This window comes from Simochromis diagramma, unplaced genomic scaffold (assembly GCF_900408965.1).
Source record: "Simochromis diagramma unplaced genomic scaffold, fSimDia1.1 OVJJ01000413.1, whole genome shotgun sequence".
Taxonomy (NCBI): domain Eukaryota; kingdom Metazoa; phylum Chordata; class Actinopteri; order Cichliformes; family Cichlidae; genus Simochromis; species Simochromis diagramma.
The window spans coordinates 2,416,497-2,435,469 of record NW_024386948.1 but is presented as its reverse complement, the minus strand read 5'-3'; the positions used below and the strand labels follow the sequence as shown (position 1 = coordinate 2,435,469).

General features: G+C 45.7%; 1 protein-coding gene across 4 annotated transcripts in view; it reads right to left on the bottom strand.

The window, feature by feature from the left end:
• Positions 1-18,973, bottom strand: part of nrp2a (neuropilin 2a) — a 70,019-nt gene that overhangs the window by 37,385 nt on the left and 13,661 nt on the right. For all 4 annotated transcript variants that reach the window (XM_040038244.1, XM_040038245.1, XM_040038246.1 and 1 more), the window contains 2 exons: positions 14,830-15,007; positions 4,590-4,771 (listed from right to left, as the gene is read on the bottom strand). In XM_040038244.1, the coding sequence (XP_039894178.1) occupies positions 4,590-4,771; positions 14,830-15,007 (360 nt within the window). The remainder of the gene's footprint in view (positions 1-4,589; positions 4,772-14,829; positions 15,008-18,973) is intronic.

The following is an 18,973-nucleotide window of genomic DNA, read 5'->3' as shown; positions in this document are numbered from 1 at the left end:
CTGTACGCACACACAAACACACACACAGAAGTAGGGATGCTGAAATGTGAGGGTAATTTACAGCCAAGATCTCCCCATCCCTTCAACCACTGACCTCAGCTCTGTGTGTTAAGTGTACAGTTATAATGTAGGAGTAAGCAGCATCAATCTCCATGTGTCTGTAATGCGATCATAACGACAGCAAATGAACTGCGCAGTACGCATGAGTCACATCTCCTGCGAATGCTCCTCTTCGCATGTACGTTTTTGCTCACACGACCCGTTTCTTGCTGCCTGTTTTCCCTCAGTGTGTGCGTGCTTGAAGGTGTGTGTCTGCATGTGTGAGACCCAGTAACACACTGGCCTTGTTTCTCACTGGGTCACAGTGCAAAGCAAGTCTGCGGAGTCCTGCTGGTGAAATCTTCAATCTGAGCGCAGCTTGACTCCACCGCCCATCCAAACACGCCGTGTCTGTTACTCGAGGAGCTGTCGCCCTCGCGCGACGTCACGTGCCGATGCTCTGCCGAGTGTGCGCATATGCACCTTCTCTTTGCGTCACTGCTCATTAGCTCACAGTGTATGAACACGCCAAAAACAAGTCCCCCTCTTCTCCTCCCCCTCGCCCCTTTCTACCTCCCTCTGTCACCCCCTCATGTCTTAAAAACACACACACATGCCTGCGCACACACACGTGCCTGTTTGGTGCTTGCATCGCACCATGAGCTGCCATTTGGCGAGAGCTGTCTTCTGGCAAGGAGCGGGAGGTCATAGTGTGAGTGAGTGAGAGTGTGTGTCAGTGTGATTGGAGGTGGGGTGGGGGTAAGAGGGCGAGTTGCTGGGTAGAAACCACTCGATTCTTGCACATGAGTGCCTGATGTAGTAGCGGCAGCTCCACACGTTGTGTCAGGGCAACCCCTTTCCTCTCCTCCTCCACCCAGCGACGCGCCGGGCCTGTGTTCATTCACTCTTTCAACCCTCTGTCTCGCCTGGCGTCGACATACAACTCTAGCTGAGGGCTCACCTCTGCGTCTGCCGCACATCAAAACCTGCCTCACCCTCCTCTCTCTCACCTGCCTGTCTCCGCCTGACATACAGCTCACTCCTCGTATACAGTCGCGAGCAGATCTCTCGTGTAACCTCCCCACGCTTGAGTTCGGCTCACGGTTTCCATTGAAGAAAATCTCTCCCGAGGCATCTGGGGAAGGGCTGTGTACGTGCATGCCTGCGTAGATGTGTAGCGGAAGGGGCACGCTACACAAGGGTGTGGGGGGAAGGGTTGAAAACCCACAACAACAAAAACAACAACAACAACAACACTGTGAACAACTGGAAGACCCAAGAAAAGGAGAAACAGCATTCTTGGCATGCTGTGGTTTGACACTTTTATATATCCGGAGAGACAATTCGAGAGGAATGTTTCTTCTTAGACTGATGCCTCTGTTATGTTGTTGTTGTTGTTAAATGAATTACCATTATCAATTGTTTTTCATCTTCAGCACACACACACACATACAAAAAAAATGCAGATGCCAAAAAAAGCCCTCCTGCTGTTTTTGATCAAAGCCGTTCACGCGGTTGCTGATAATGTCTCGTTATTTCATTCCGGGTACACGTTTTTCCTCATCGCTGATCAGTCTTAAGCGCTCTTGTTTTTTTTTTTTGTGCTCGATTTATTTATTCATGACTTTAATTCACCTTTTGCCGGTTAATTACGTGAGCGTGATTTCGGCAGTGGGATGGGGCTCATGGGTTTTTCAGGAATAAACAAGTTGCAATCAGCCATAACAGCCATCACTGACGCGTCCAATCAGCACGATAGCATCAGAGAGACACGCAAGGCCAGTGTGTTATGTCTGGTACTTGGGCGGGGGTCCCTGCCGTAGGCTGCGCCCTCTTCCACCACCACCCGAACCCCCAGATGCCACAGAAGCGGTCAGCAGCGGTCATGGAGAAGACCCAATGCCCGAAGGTTCTCTATGCTCCCATCTTAACACTGGATTGGCTGCCACTGTTTTTCTGCCCCCACTGAGCTACTGGTGGGCTTTGGGGAAGGGTGAAATGGGGGCTTCCATCATAAGTCTTCCCCTTGTAGCCGTGGTAACAGCATCAGCAGCACGTGACTTTGTGTGGGGTGGTAGTCAGGGCTGTATAAAGGGTTAAGCACGCATGAGTAGGACCAAAGTAGGCCACAACAATAAGGGGGAAGGGAGGGAAGCTGTGCACTTTCACTGTACAGTAGGATTAAGGCGTTTGTGCACTGTATGTGTGCGTGCGTGTGTGTGTGCATGAGTATAGTGGACTGAGGGATAGATGGAAGACCCTGGCTCTTCTTAGGACGTGAACCGAAGGGTGAAGGGTTATTTGGGACGGATGTAGAGCCAAAGGTCGACTTGTGATCCTCAACGCTGAAAGTGATTAGCTCTAACTGTGCTGTACCACGCCACTTACACACACATAAACCACACACAAACACACACAGTGGCAGTGGCACAAACAGATTGCTTGTCCAATTCAAAAAAACCCTGGAGTAGCTACAGTCACTGCTTATGTAATAAGGTTGAATGAACAAAACAAAAACAAGCCACAGTATCATTAGTCCAATGCAGAGAAAGCAGGGCAGGATATCTCAAACACACACACACACACACACACACACACACACACACACACACACACACACACACACACACACACACACACACAGAGTCAAAACCAGACCTGCATTGTCTGACTTCCAGACACAGTGTGGTGGGGTCAGCCTCAGCTGTCTGTTTAAGATGGGGAGGAAGCTGAAGACACGCACACAAACACACATGTCTCCCAGCTGTTTGCACAGATTTCTATCTGTCAGGACACACCCTTTAAAAACACACACAGACCCATAAACACAACCTCCCAACCTCGACACTGTACACACAAACTGAGTTTTGTGCAGCTACATTAAAACAGACTGGACTAAAATTAATTTCTCCATCACCTCCCCAAAATAAAAGCACGCAAAAATGCACAACGCCTAAATCCGTTAAGAAGGGTAAAAATAACGCTTGCACATTTGCCACTTCTCCTCTAGTAAGTAAACACATCTCAGCCTCGGATCTCTGTGTACCCGTCAGAAGTTGTAAGCTGTTTAGAGGGCCCGGGCCTGCCACGGTAAGACAAACAGCCATGATGAGAGAGCGTGCAGGCGCTGGGAACGCCGTAATTAACACATGGCCTCAATCACGCATCCTGAATTCATTTCCACTCTCTGACTCACTCCTTCTTTGTCAGTTTGTCTCCCTTAACCCCAATCATTTTCCCCCTCAGTTTGTCCCTCTCTCTCTACCTCTGTCTCACACACACACAAACATACGGGTCTCTCTTCCCGCCTCCACATACAAACATACATAGAGACAGACAGAATCTCGCACAACAAGCTGAGTGGAACCACCCACACATGCAGCCAGCAGACACCTACATGTGCTCGCACAGTGACACCAGCTCTTACACCCCTGTATTTATACCAGGATCTTGTTAAATGCACGGCAACCGCATCCCCCCTCCACCACAATCCACCAGCCTTCGATCCATCTATGCGTGAGACAGATGCAGTCAGTTATACCGCCAGGGTCTGAGCTCGGTGTCCTCGGTAACATCAAATTTGGGTCACACTCATTTGACACAAAGCCAGGGACATTTCTTCAAAGGTGGGAGGTGAATTAACGAATTCTTTCTGTTTTTGCGGTGTTAAATCGAAAAGCATTTCCAGACCCAAATCAGGAGTTACCTTTAACTGCTGCAGAGACAATACGCTGGCAACTCGTACATAAATCTTGTTCCCCCCGAGGCCACCTGACCAATTCACCTCGCCTCCTCCCACTATAACTCACACACACAAACACACAAGCGCCACTAAAACAATACTTCAACCTTGCCCGCAAAGCACACTTCACCTCGTGCACTTTGACGACTTTTGAGAAAATTCCATTTCGCCACACGCTCGTCCCCATCACTCTCCTCGCCTCTGCCTCCGCTCATAAACCTTTGACCTTAAGTCAAACTCCCAAGTAGCCTCGGAGCTCTTTCCATTTTCCATCATCCCACAATAACCCTTCCCACACCCCAGTCTTCCTAACGGCCCCGGAGGAAGTGTATTCTTGCTTCATATAAGAACGCATTCCTCACGTGCTTTGAGGCAACTTAAAAGTTGTTGTTTTTTCCTCGCTCTGTAAGTTTTGCCTGCATGCCCGGTCCCCTCTGCTGAAGTAAATTACTGGGAAAGTGATGGGATGAGTGATTGCGGGTTTTGGGCCGCTAACATGAAGGCGAAGGAGGCGCATGATGACAAAAAATCATTGACTTGAGTGTTTTTGAGAAGGGGAGCCTTACGTTTGATGAAACATGTCCCACACATAAACTGTAACAAAATGATGCACACTGTTTTGTTTTTCTTGTTGTTGTTGTTTGTTTTGTTTTTCATGTAATATAAAATATTGCTTGAATTGCCCAAAAAAGTCTGCAGAAAAACAAGAAAATTAAGAAAAAACACGATGAACTGTGTGGCGTTGTTGACTTAATGTGGCACTAAACAGACCCAGCTTTAAGAACACAACCCGTTAATGCTTCCTTACCTGTTTTGAATATCTCGTAGCGCAAAGAGAAGCCGGCTCCCTGATGGGCGTAGTCGGAGACAAATCTGATTTGGAGGGATGGCCCAGATGAAATAATTGGCCCTGGGGCGATGTTGCTGCAGTGCCGCCCCAAAACATCGGCCGTCTCTGAAGTTCCATCGCGGATCTCTATGAAGTCGTATCTGAAAAGAATAAGAGAAATGAATTAGATTCTTTCCTGTTATGTTAAAATGTTCTCTTAAAAGCATTCCTTAAAAAAATCCTAGGATTCAGCATACTCAGAGTTTAATGCATCAGGAAGGGATTAAGAAAGGTAAAGAGATAAAAGGAGAAATGTAGAGGGGAGATAAATGTAGATAGTTATGGGGTTATGCAATCGGCACAGCTAATAAAAAACAGACAGGTGTGGATCTATTTACCGTCAGAGTTCAGCCTCAGGACAGAATACACAGAGCGAAATAGCACAACACAACTTCAAGACACAAATAAACATCTCTGCCACACCTCATATGTGCTGCTTCCCCTCAGCTGTATTCAATAAATTTAGCTCTTATGACCCAGTTCTGCTTGAGACAACAAGCTCAGATCCCTCTGACATCAGCTCGAGGTTAGCTCCCGCCATTTTACCAAATCTTGGATAACAGGAAAGAAAATGAAGAGAGGGCTGCGTTTGAGCAGAACGTAATTGAACAAGTGGCTGCAATCTGAGGGTGAAGACTGGGGCAAATGGATGGATTTGTTAATAAGAGGCACAAAAATAGGCAGGAGCTCATGAAATAGTAAAACGGTGAAGGCTGGGGGGGATGATGACATTAAGGTGAAGGAGCAGAGAGTAAAATTGGTCCAAAGAAATGCACAGGCACCTTGCTTATTAGCTTACACATGCTTGAGCTCTTGGCTCATTTTGACCTTTGACCAGCTAACTGACCCTGAATGATAAAAGCAAATTCTCAACTGGCAGGCTACTACGCATGTGTGTGTGTGTGTGTGTGTGTGTGTGTGTGTGTGTGTGTGTGTGTGTGTGTGTGTGTGTGTGTGTGTGTGTGTGTGTGTGAAAAACACACACAAAGAGGCAGCCCAACCAACTGATCCAAAATTAACCCCGAGTGTCACTCCTGTGCCATTATTAGACATAAGCGGCGACACAGAGTCACAGAGTTCAGTCAAAAGAAGATTGTTATTTCCATCCGTCTGTCCTGGGAGCAACAAGACCCACCATGATGATCATGTGGGGTACAGGATGAAAGAAGAAGCCAGCTTGGAGGTGGGTTGCAAAGTGGCTTGCAGATGCACCATAGCTGCAGGCTGATATTTAGTATCTGTTTCCCTTTAAGGAAAATACTACATGGATGGATTTTACAGCATCAAAGTCTTCCAAATTTCCACTTTTGCACTTGTTTTCCACAAGGACACAAAGTTTAATGCAGATATGTAGCCTGTAAGAGATAACACACATAAAATATGGATCTAAAGATTTTTCATTGATATTCATGTAGGCAAAAAAAAGTCTCTATGAATGGTAGACTAATTTGGTCTCCTTAGCTCCCTTAACAGCTAGCGAATACTACGCAGTGTATGAAAACACAGCCCTGCCTTGGACAGCCATCATTAAATTATATCATAGCTCTGCTGATATGATAAAGATGGAGCTAGTTCATGTTTTGGAGCTGAAAGTGAATCACCAGGTTTCAGGATAGTAATTTTGGGTTGTGTGAATACTGGAAGGTGTGGAAATCTCCGTGATTTTTGCTTGTTTCTAACTCAGTGCTGGATTACTGTTTTAAAGCAAGTTTCAATCATTTTCATCCAAATAGTGTCTGAGAGGAATCTGCACTTTTCTATCTCTTATATTCTCTTAAGCATGAGCTTGTTTTGCTGCTGTATGAGTACAAGATTTGTGTTGTTATTGCATTGCAAGTTGTTGCAACTGTGAATAATTTCCTTGTAATTTTATAATCTATCATGATACTCAATCGTGTTTCTCTCTACAAGTGTCTTTAACACACACACACACTAAACACAAAACACTGGGTTTCCCAATGTAGCTGACTGCATTGCTGCAGGCGTCCTGCAGCTACACCCTTCAAACATACAGGCATGCAAAACGCACTTGCTTCAATTAGTTTGTGTAACAAAGCTGTCACAAAACAACAGGGCTGCTGTTGTCTCGCTAATTAGCGTGACGGGTTGTTTGATGTTAAAAAATCGTCGCAGATGACTCCGGGTTTTGGAGCCGCCTCCAAACTCAGCATCTCGCCAATGTCCTGAACAGGTAAGCGCTTTCCCCCCCGCGACTTCTCTACAATGAAAAGCGTTCAGAAGAGCTGAGACAAACCAATCAGCTCAAGGCTGTGTTTCTTTGTGGAATCTCAGCACTAAGACTGCTTTTGTGCTGCCTGCTTGGAATAAAACCTGGATTAAGTAGAGTCACTAAGCCTCTTTTTTGGCTATCGCATTCCTGCAGTGTATTGATTCCTATACAGAGCATTCAAGCTAAGACTGCTGATGGAGGGATAATCCCAACCATATTAATCTAGGTCAGAGTGGTACATGCACAGGTGAGGCTCGAAGTGTGAAAATGCTGCAATGAGCCTGCAATATCGCCACATGAAAGCATCTGACCAACAAAAAGAACGTACAGGACGAGGCGAGTTAATTAAACCAAAAAAAAAAAAAAAAGTACAAAGGACATGCACTTTGGGAAATAAAGGAATCTCAGGTTTGATTTGGCCTTGGGAAGATTTTCAGGTCATGGTTTCAGAGAATATTTTAAAGCCGAGATGAAGGTAAGAAGGTTTATATATGAGGCAAAGGAGGGTTTAACGAAAACAGTGCCAGAGTTGGATTAGGGGGGAACTGCAAGACACACAGTTTCTGAAGCCTGATCCGTTTACTCTGGTCGCAGCCAGTTGATGGGTTTGTGGACTTACAGCTTTTTCATTATGTTCATTTCAAGGCTAGTTGTTGGCTTCTGCAGAACTTTTCACACAGCTATGTTACCTACGGGAAGGTGTTTAGCTACAACTGTACTGACACACCTGTTAGCTTGGTTGGATCGTGGTGGGATCACATTCATGCCACGAACAAACTGCTCTGGAGTTCATTTAGAACCCCACCAAGACCACCTCCTCCAAAGGGTCTCGGTTTTGGTCTGAACTTGAGTGGAATTACTGTGTCCACTTCTGCACAGGTGAACCAGAGTCTAATTTAAACCGACCAAACACGGCTGGTGTGAAAGCAGCCTTAGGCTAAATAGCATGATAGCCTGATATTGCTACACCTCCTGAACCGGTTTCAACAGTTTCACTCTCTCTGCCTCTCTCTTACCAATTTTTATTGTTACTTTTTTAAAAATTCATAAATCTTAAAGTTTCAAAGGTGCACTGCGACATGTTTCAGTCTTCTTGCACGCTCCTCCAGTCTAAGCTTGTGATGACGACTGGGGCTCAAGCCAATCTGCACAAAAGAAGGCCTGAAGAGCTCTCCTCCTAGTAAGTAAAGAAGCTGTTGTCCAATACTCTTATACGTGTCTTGGTTGTAATCCTGCATTACAGAGGCGATCGTAGAGGCTTTAGTGGCAGGCTCCAACTGTGAGTCTGTGAGAGCCGCGGCCATCCCTTAAGTACGCCTGCTTAGGGCTGTTACTGACACATGCTTTAGGGAAAACACACACTCAAAACATGTGCCAACAAACACACAAAGACAGACGTGTACACAGACACATGCCGGCATAGACAAGCACATGCGTGCGCGTACACACTCGATGCTGCATCACCAACGCCGAGGATAAAAGGCCCGCGAAGGAGCTGAGAGCCTAATTAGGTTTTAATTGATTTTGGAGTGGGTCTCTATCCTTCTCTCCCCTCTCCCTCTCTCCTGTCGTGGATTAGCGTCAGTGAGTGAGTGTTCCTCAGATGTGATTATTGACCTGTTCGCTCAGCCTCTCCCCAGGCTCTGATGAATACTTGCATGAGGACCTGACGTGTGAGAGCCCACTGTCTGTCTCTCCCAAGCACACACTTGATTGCATTCCAGGACACTGCGCAGACACACACATAAATCATTTGCACATGCGCACTCGCACATCTGCGCCCATGAAGGTACGCATTAGCGCCGCGTCCCGCTCTCTCACACACACACGGAAGCAGAAAGCCCCCATCCAGATCCAGATTCCTCTAGGAATTGTTTTGATTCAAACTCCGCCTTTCTGTCTGACACCATCCATCCCCAACTTTCCGTCTGTCTGGTGGTCTGTCTAGGTCAGCACGACCAGCCCTGTGTTAGGGAACCATTATGGGGGGCAGCAGTTTCGCCCTCTCTCATTTCCCCTATAGAATATAGCTGGAACAGAGGGAGAAGGTTAAAGAAACTAAAAACCCTTAAAGGCCAGTAATTCTGCACCAGCCCAGACACGTCTTCTCTTCCTCTGATCTCATATATCACGACACCCCTGCGCCAAAACAACTAACTGCCTTTCACACATTTTGCTGTTTGCTGGGGACCAGGGACATTTCCTGCAGGCAGCAGTGCCTCAGTACAACCAAACGCAGGCCCAAAGCGAGTATACATACACACCACAAAACAGTGTAAAACTCTACATTGACACACAGCAGAAACTGTAAAAATAGGCTATAAAAAAATCGAGAAACCACTAAAGACGAAACTGGTACGAGCAGTACTGGTTTCTTTTAAGAGATGCCAAATTGGGTGCTGACGGTATCGTAAACAATGAAGCTGCTCTGGAAGATTACTATACATGATGACACTTTATCTAAATTACATCCTTTATGAGGTTTACGTAGCAAAGATTTATTTATTGTCACATATTTGACAATAATCAGTGCCATTAAACAATGCGAGCTGTGCTTGTATGGCACCTTTTGGCCTTACTAGAGGAGAGTAGTAGAATGAGCACTATTTATGTGAAGGGGCAGATTTAACAACCTACCTCGCGAAGAGTCGACGGTCCGCCCTATTCGCTATCATCGCCCATCATTTAGCAGGTGTTACTGTGAAATCTGGGAACTTCTCAAAGCCAACATTAATCTTGATGTGTTCATTTAGGCAGATCTTCTAAGCAGGAGCTTGTGGAGATATGAGGTTGCAAGTCTTTGTTAGGTGTTAAGTCTTTTTGCAGAGCACTGTTTGCTTATATATTTATAGGCCTTTTATGCCTCTGTGGCCTTACTAACCCTGCTAGTGGTCACTATGCAATAATGTGCAGTCAGTCCTGTCATTCCCCTTTAGGGATCTGCTATATACATTTACAGTCCTTGCTGGTACCGTCCTCCTGCATCTTTTGTGAAATCAGCACATGAGTTCTCATCTTACCACCCTTCTGTAAAAGAGCTAGCTTTGTGTATGTGTTTCATTTAGTTTGTTCTCAGTGCCTACACAAAGCATTCTCTGGGAACTTCAGCACTATGTAAGAGATTAACACGTAATTTGCCACGGGTGCGTCACTGTCTCCTTGATTTATTTTGTTTATGCTGTTAAAAGGGGAACAGCTGTTCTCGAGCATCAGGAAATCAAACTTGGCCGTACCCTCAGACACTCGGGGCCGTCGGCTGAAATGATTTCCCCCCTTCCTGTTGCCTGTGTTTCTACACCCGTTTTTTCTACTTCTCAGAGCTCAGAGAAACCTCAAGACCCCCATCCAGTAAACAATGAGGCGCTGTCTTTGGCTTTCTTTCGTCCGCCTTGCCGCGATTTACACAAGCAGAGGCAGAAATTAAGCAAAGGCACACACACCCAGATATTCACATATCTGAACACACACTCCCTCCCACCCGCAAAGGGGACTCTAATAAGCCATAAGTGCCTCTGAAATATTAACTAGATGCTGCGAGCGAAATCCCAGCAGATCCGCGGGGGCCTGCCATCTTCAATCTAGCCCCCTCCAAAAAACAAACAGCACTTCTCCTTCTCATCTCCTCATGCCTCGCCGCCCTCCCCCTTGCTGTCCATCACGAGTTCATGCTTACAGATGACTCGGGCCAAACCACTGACCACAGACCGTCTAGGCTCAGCCCCAGACCTTCTAGTGCAGCATCGATCGGAAGCATCAAACTATAAACGCTGTCTGCACTGAAGCCGTGACCCTGCTGACTCTCGCTGGACGCGTTTCACCTCTATCGAAGCATGTTGGCCGTTGTGCTTTCCTCGCGCCGCGGCGTAGTTCATCAACTCTGATTACATTTGTGACAGATGAATACAGAGACAACAGTGCTGCAGCTGCACCGGGCTATCCTAATCACATGCTGGGTTTTTACGGTTAATTGTACCAGTTAACCATTATATCATCATTAAATCCCGGCAGCTGTGTTGACTGCTGGACGCTGATGACCATGATTGTGTCCTAACTGTAGGCCAAGTGCCAGATGTTGACAGATATGATCCTGGAACAACTCCCTCCTTTAGCCATGACCTCTGGGAGCTCGTCTGTCCTTCCTTTCATCCTCAGCCATCATCCTTCCCTTTCCCTTTTTGCGCCTTCTTTACTTTCCTTCCCCTCTGGCTATTGCTGATCATTTATAGATTTCCCATTACAAGCGGAATACAGACATTGATCCCACCCCTCCCTCGAGCTCTAGCAAAAAGGCGATATCACGCGTAGAAACACAGAGCTGGTACGTGTGTTGGTGGCACTTCTCGCTGTGGCCAGACATGTCACAAGCCCCGGGGGGGTGGGGATGGGTGTGGGGGGTGTCTAGCTGTGTGTCTGAAGAGTTATAAAGTTATATAATAAAATCTTTCCACCTCAGGCAGACTGCATTCAATAACAAATAACCAAATAAAAGTGAGAAAATAAAAACCGGGAAAAAGTGCAAGAAATGGATCTTCTTGAATGACTGTTTTTGTGTCTGTGTGTGTGTCTGTGTGTGCGCGTGCACCCACCCGTTTCAATGTTTAATTCAAGTGCATAAAAATAAAACACCTCCTTGGGCGGGAGCGAGAGGGAGAGAGGAAGAACAAAGGGAGAGATGGAGGGAAGGAAAAAATCGGAGGAGGGAGACGTCGAGAAAGAGAGCTGGAGAGAAACTCTCTCTCTCCCCTTCCTCGACTCCTGGTATATCACTAGGTAGCATCCTGGGGCTTGGTGATGGCAGATTGCATTAGAGATATGGGCCTGATATTTCATCTAGCCTTTATTACATTTAGTTCGCATCAATCGGCTGGCAGCCTGGAGGTAAGAGCTATTTGGCACATGGCCGGACTCCCCCTGAAATGAAATCCTGAATTAAAGTGCCACCTCAGACATGGAGCGCCTGCATAAGGCTCACGATTTGATTGCTGCAGTCGAGCCGGTGTTTGGCTTCGTTACATCGCACGAGTACTGACTGTTTGAACCCGCCGAGGGAAAATCACCAGCTGGCAGGGGATATTAGCGTTCAGAAGCCTTGCCTGAGCTGACCAAGCACTTTTCTCAGTTTTATAAAGGCCTAAAGTGCCTTGGTATGGGGTGGGGGGTGGCAGTGGTGAGGTGATGACTGATGAGCACTTTTACACCGACAGGTTGCGTGCTTAATAGCGCACGTGCATGCGTGCTTTATAAGCATATCCAAAAACACATGTTCAGCCTTTCATGTGACCATTTCCCCCCCGTTTCCTGCGTGCTTCCATGATCAGCAGTCCAGACACCACAGCCCTGCGTCTTTCAGGTAACACCGCTTCGGTTTTCTGCTCTGCCATCTCTGTAATCCCACCTGTCACGCAGATTTTCAGCCCCGGCCGAGATACCGAGCCCTTCCCTCCTCCTGGAAAGCCCTCTGGCTCCCCTTGCCCTAACCTCGCAGAGAGGACCGTGAAAACATGCAAAAATCTCCTCTCTGCTCACTCTCTCACACCGCCATGCCTAATCATACAGGCAAGAAAAGGAAGCAACCCGTAACAGCGCTACAGGGCCTGGATCAATCCGTGTAAAAAAAAAGAAAAAAAAAAGAAAAGCATAACACGGGATGGAGAGAGGAGGATTATCAAGCCCTATTTTGCTGTTTTCTGTGCCTTAAAGGGTTCTCTACAAAACACAGAAGGGCACACTGGTGTTAAAGGTGATGCATAAAAACATGCTGGCAATATTCCCTATTTCTTTCCAAACTGGGGGGTGGGGGTCACCAGAGATGTGATGGATAGAGAGGGATGCTAACCGTGCAAACTTGCAAAACGTGCTTGCACAGTTACTCACTCATAAACGCCCACTCACACTCACACACTCATACATACAGGATGAAGGGAGACTGAGTGGGAGTGTGTGTTAGAGGGCACGCCGAGGCCTTGTCCCCTTCAGGCGTGTGTTAAAAAAAAAATGTTTAAAAAAACCCCATCCTAATAAGATTGTCTGTACCGAAGGGAAAAAAAAGAAGAAGTAGAAGAAGGGGGTATTTCAGTTTCTCTTCCTCCTCCCTCAGCCTCCTCCTGCCCTGCATGCCTTGGGCTGTGAGAAACTGCCTGACACACTGCTTATCAACAGCTGAGGCATCCCTCCCTCCCTCTCTCTCTCCCTCCCTCTCTACCAGTCCAGCAGGAAGTGCGGGCACGCCGCATTGCCGACACAGCGATGCTGGTGTCAAAGCGGAGAGGCGCTTTAGTGCAAAAAGATAATTACACAACAAAAAAACACGACGAAAACCTGGCGACTCAAAGGCGGCGACATCAAAATAACATTTCAAGTTCAATGCCGTCGCGGCGCTACCGTGCGAAAAGAACCCGTCAAATATTACAAAACATTTTCCAACCAAAGCGGCCATTCATGCGCTCATGAAAGCAACGTTTTTTTTATTTTGGTTTGGTTTTTCTTCCCCTCTCCCAGCCAGACAAAGCACTTTGTAGACGAACAATGCAAAAAAAGATAAAATAAATGCAAAAAAAACCCCATTATTAATTCTTCAATTTACCGAGTGGAGAAGAGAGAGAAAGTGCACTGATAAACTGACCAAATGGACTCATCGTTTGACCAAAATTGGTTGTATATAAAACTGAATTAAACAGTAGAGACTGGGAGCTTTTTCCACCCTCCCGCTACTGTCTTCCTCTGAGGTCATAGACAATAGAAGACCATATGATTTGGATTATTTATGTCTCTGAGAAAGGAAACTGACCAACTCGCTCATATCGAGATAAACAGCTGGGTCTCATTCTCTCCTATTACTTCTTAAAGCCTCCCCTGTTTATTCTCTCTCGGCCCACCCTCCAATCTCTGACTTCAAAATACATCATGATTCATTTTCTTACATCCTATCTTATCATTCTGTCTTTACTGCCCAAAAGCAGACGCCGACTTCCAAATATTGCTTGGCATTTGATTATCAGATGGAGGGGGGATTAGAGCTTTATAGTCTGGGTAATGCTGGCTGATGCCTTCAAAAGTAAATTTCAAATTTTTACATCTGTCAAAAATCTTCCCGACTAGTCTGCTGTTCTTCAGAAGGTTAAAAACCTCACCTTATATGGTTCTTAGCAGGATAAAACACAAATACATCCTGGCTGACAACGCTTGTTTTTTAAAGCTTAACCAGCGGAAATAACACAGGAACTTATTATTAAACTATCTGAATCATTCTTTCCATTTGGGTTTTATTGTTTTATTGCGACCTGTTTTTCCTCGTCTGTATTCAAGAGTGTGTGAAAGAAGCAGAAAACCTTGGGATGTGGAAATGAGCAGCGTTTCCTGTCCTCTAAAACACAGAGGGTTGATATTGCAGCTGATGTGCCCTTGAGCAAGGAATTTAACCCCCATAACTGCCTGGGAGAAGGCGACTAGCATCCAGGACAAAATGAGTTTAATGGTTATGTGCTTCTACATGGAGCTTATGTGCTTTCCATTTTCTGAATAAATAATTATGTCAGAAAATATAAAAAGAAAACCACAGTCTACCTAATGGTCTGCTATTCACAGGAAGCCTGCAATCTGCAATTAAAATTTCCTTTGCGATTGACCTGTTGTGGTCAAAATGTGGATTACGTTTCAGCAGCCTGGAATTGGGCCAAACCACCCGGCACTGAATTATAACAGTATGTAAAAATCTGTGCGCCTCAACTGGAAATTACTTGTTTGAGATACGGATGCTTTTGCAGCATACTAATGAACGTGTCAACATGAATCATCATTCAGCCACAATAATAGCACACCATCTTACTGGTGAAGCCAATTTTCCCCTGACAGAAAAGAGTGGGTTTTATGGACTGCACCATTATGACCCGAATCCAGCTCCTTCCCCCCTCCCCGGCCTTCCCGTCTTACTTGCAGTCGAGCCTCTCGATCTCAAAGTGGGGGTTGAAGTTGAGGACGATGCGCTGCGAGGGCTCTGGCGCCGTGATGATCCAGTGGCAGTTCTGGTGTGGGGGGTACTCCAGAGGATAGCCAGGGGAGGTGATATAACCGGCCTCGCTGGCATCTAGCAAACCTCCGCACTCCGGCGCTGTGTAAGAGACAGAAAGGTGAGTTAGAAGGTGCTGGGAGGTACTGACTATAAAGCAGGCGAAGAGGAACGGTTAAAAATGTTTTATGCATGTTTTTATTTTAAACATAATTTGATGCATTTCTACACAGCGTCATTTGCAGGGGCAGACTCATTTAAAGCACTGAAAAATAATAAATAAATAATAAAAAAAGATTGAGGAAATGATGCGCTCCCCTAGTGCAGCATCTCAGTGGGCGCCCCTTCATTTACCTTGCTTCTCTATATGAAGATGTGATGAGCAACAAATGAACAGTAAAACAAAAGAAAGCAATTTAGGCTGTCAGTTAGGAGGAAATTGGAAAAACTTCTCCATTGTGGATTCTCAATGCAAGCAGCGCCACATGGGTAAGCTATTAAAACAATAAAAGATCATTACTGTTGCATTTGGTGAAAGCGCGCACACACACAGAGAAACACACCGAGCCTTTTTCACCCTCTTCCACACCCAGGCTCTTATCTCCCTACTCTCCCATAGGGAGCGTTCTCCAAGTGTAATTGTTGCTCCTGCAAGCCAATCTGCAAACATTAGGACACATTCCCTGATCCTATCACGCTCTCCCAGGAACAATAGCTTGCCAATAGCGTAGCTCTGCAGGCTTAGACAGGAAGTGACACGCAGACGGCCTGTCTAGCTAGGTTCTGGGGTTCACCCCTACTCTGTAATGAAAAGCTAACGCGCTAACAAAAGACCCCATTCTCTGATTTCGCCCCGTGAGCCACGGCGGCTCTCGCTCTCTCCGTTATCTCCCACAAACATGCTAAACACATAAACTCACATGCACATACAAAAGAAACATATATGAGTATTCTGCACACATCCACGCACAAAGCCCGGCAGCCTTGTGCATATTGGTTCTTTATTAATCTTACTCTGCAACAGATTTGAGATATTATCAATTTTAGAGAAAAAAAAAAAAAAACAGGGGCGCCATGACAACAGCAGGAGCTAGCTTAGCTCAGATGGTCCCAACCTTTTTCATTTGATGTACCACCACAGCTCTAAGATTAATCCAAACTGCTTTCATCCACAATGGTTCTAATGTTTTATTTTATGATTACTGATCAATTTTACCTGTTAAATCTTTTAAAATTCTGTTTGGATAGCATAGTGCTAGCTAACAACTTTAGCTTTTCACCATACTTTTAGCTAACGTTTTTATCCATTGTTTTAACTTCCTATTGTAACACTTTGTACATACATTTTACTTTTATTTAACTTCTTGTTTGCTTTTAGTTCTAACGATAATCTTTCATATTTACTTATCTATTTTCTGTGTTGATTTTTACCGGTTAGCCATTACTTTAAGAAGTTACTGCTCGGGTCGGTTCAATTCTTACTCTTTTTGGATTTTCTTATTAGTTGAGCTAATCTTTTCATGTGCCTGCTGGTTATGGAGAGAAGCACCAAAGACATAATCAAAGAGAGACGTTCAGATAGTGAAAAGAGACAAAGAATCCTAAATTGAAATCTATGGAAAAACCGCAGAAGTATATCTTCCAAGGGATAGAAAAAATTAGACTAGGATAGACTCTTTAAAAATGTATTTTAGGGCAAAGTCATGACTTGTTAAGCATTTCTTTAAGATTTGACTGATTCTTTCCATTCATTTCTTTTTGTCCCGGTGAAAGTTAATTTAGATAATTCTTCTGGAAGGACCTGAAGTACACTCTGGGCTAACTGTATCCCTGTTTGGCAATCCCTTGTTTAGCTTATGTTTGCTGATCCTCCAGTGAGATCTTTAATAACCAACACGATTTTGAACGCAACAACAGACAAATCCTGTTTCACTACAGTAGCGGACGTTCATAGGAATACATATGAGGAAGGAAAGGAGCTGAGACAGGAACATGAATCATATGGCATTAACAATGTGTCACTAAACGTTGGCCTTAACCACTCAGCTACTGGAATGAATCCATTATTGACATAAATGGGTTGATATTTTTGCCTGTTTCTTTCAAATTTCTGTGAAAGCACCAATAAAGGAAACAGAAGGAAAGATAAGGGGGGAAAAAAACAGCACCAAAGGCTTGAAGTGTAATAGACCCTTCAAGTGTTGACATTTCCACCGCCTATTGTGCTTAAAAGGCACACTTAGATTCTCTGACATTTGATAGAGCTGCGATGGCTTCCTTACTTTGTTACTGGAGAGGAGCAACGCCCACGCTCACATCAGGCACACGCACACACACAGAGCTGCCGGTGATTTCATGGGAGCGCATGACTCCAGCCGCCCACATGCGTACGCACAGATACAAACTACTGCACAAATATACACACACGCAATTTTAGCCATAAGTGCACACATGAATACATGCTTTAACGCACGCCCACGCGTTTAGGTGCACGTATAAACACACGGAAACACAGAGAGCCACTGCACAATGTTCAAAGGACCACCCACACACACACACAAACTCACTTCCAAAAACACGCAGAGGGCCTGTCAATCACAGGAGGGAGGAAAAAAATCACTAACTGAAATTTTTCAAAAAGATAGCAGGGATAGGAAAGAATGACAAAGACAGACAGAAAGACCGAGACACACACACACACACACATAGACACACACATGCACAGACATCTCTTTATCTGCCGCGGCTGTGCAGACAGACAGTCATTGTTGGGAAGCCTATGGAGGGGACGGTGTGCAAGAGGCTATCAGCGCGCAGAGCCTCGGCAGATTAAGTCGTTTGGGGAGAATCCTGCAGCCTCAACACTTTTTTTCCTCTGAGCTGCCCATTCAGTGGCCTCCAAAGGAGGATGAAGAGGAGGGATGCAGGAGAAATGACAGAATGAGTGGGAAGAGAAGGGGGGATGAAAGGATTACAGTAGGAAAGGAAAATGGGAGATGTGACAGAGAGGATGAGGGTGAAGAAAGAGGATGAAGAAGAGCAGAGGGATGTGAGGAAGGGTGGAGGATTGATGGCGAGGCGATGGATAAAACACGGATTGAGAAAGAAGGGGAAAGATTGATCGGAGGGGGGGTGAAGGCGGCAGGCTGGGTTGATTCATGATGGGCGGTGGTGAGCACATAGGTGGGAAGAGCGAGGGAGAGGAGTGACAGGCGCGGGGAGAGGGAGGAGGCGACAAAAGGTGATGAGGAAGGGGAAAAAAATACAGGCAGCCGAGGAGGAGAGAGAAAAGATGGAGAAAGGAGCGGGTGCGTGTGTGCAGCGCAAAAGAGCCTGACGAGCCTCATTAAGACATGCCTGCTATCCGGTGCTGTCCTGCAGATGCCGACCCCCAGGGGGAAACCTCTGTCAGTCACCTCTCACACACACACACACACACGCACACACACACATGCACTGGCAAACATGCGTGTGTGCAGTTTGGTGGGTGTTTGTTTGCGGCTGATGAGAAAAAAATAAAATAGAAGAAGGAAAGTGACAGGTGTGTGTATTCTCTTCTAATTTTTTGAATAGCTCGCCATTATGAGGATGCTTATATGGTACAAATGTGTGTGTGTGTGTGTGTGTTTCACTTTAAAGCAGAATGTTTGGGTGTGAACAGAACTTGTGGTGCTGGATGAGTAACAGAGGGGAAGCACTCAGGAGCTGCCAGCGAGCTCCACGAATTACACTGTCTCTTCTACTAGAGCAGCCCATCTGTCTGCACACAAACACTCACACACAAAGTGCTGCATATGTCCCTACCATGCATGGACCAAGGCCCTATTACAATGAACAATGCCACTTTTATGTATGTGTGAGTCTTAAGAGTATGTTTGCAGAGCTGCGTTTTGAGTGGATGGAACTGAAATATAAAAGACATAAAGCACAGCGCAGACTGTATCAATGAAATGAATTAATGACTTTTGTGTGAGTGTGTGCACACATTTCTTTTTTAGTCGCTCCTGAGACGTCTTCGCACCCAATGCGATTGCCTTTATCTTCATTATCTGAGAAAATGTGCATACG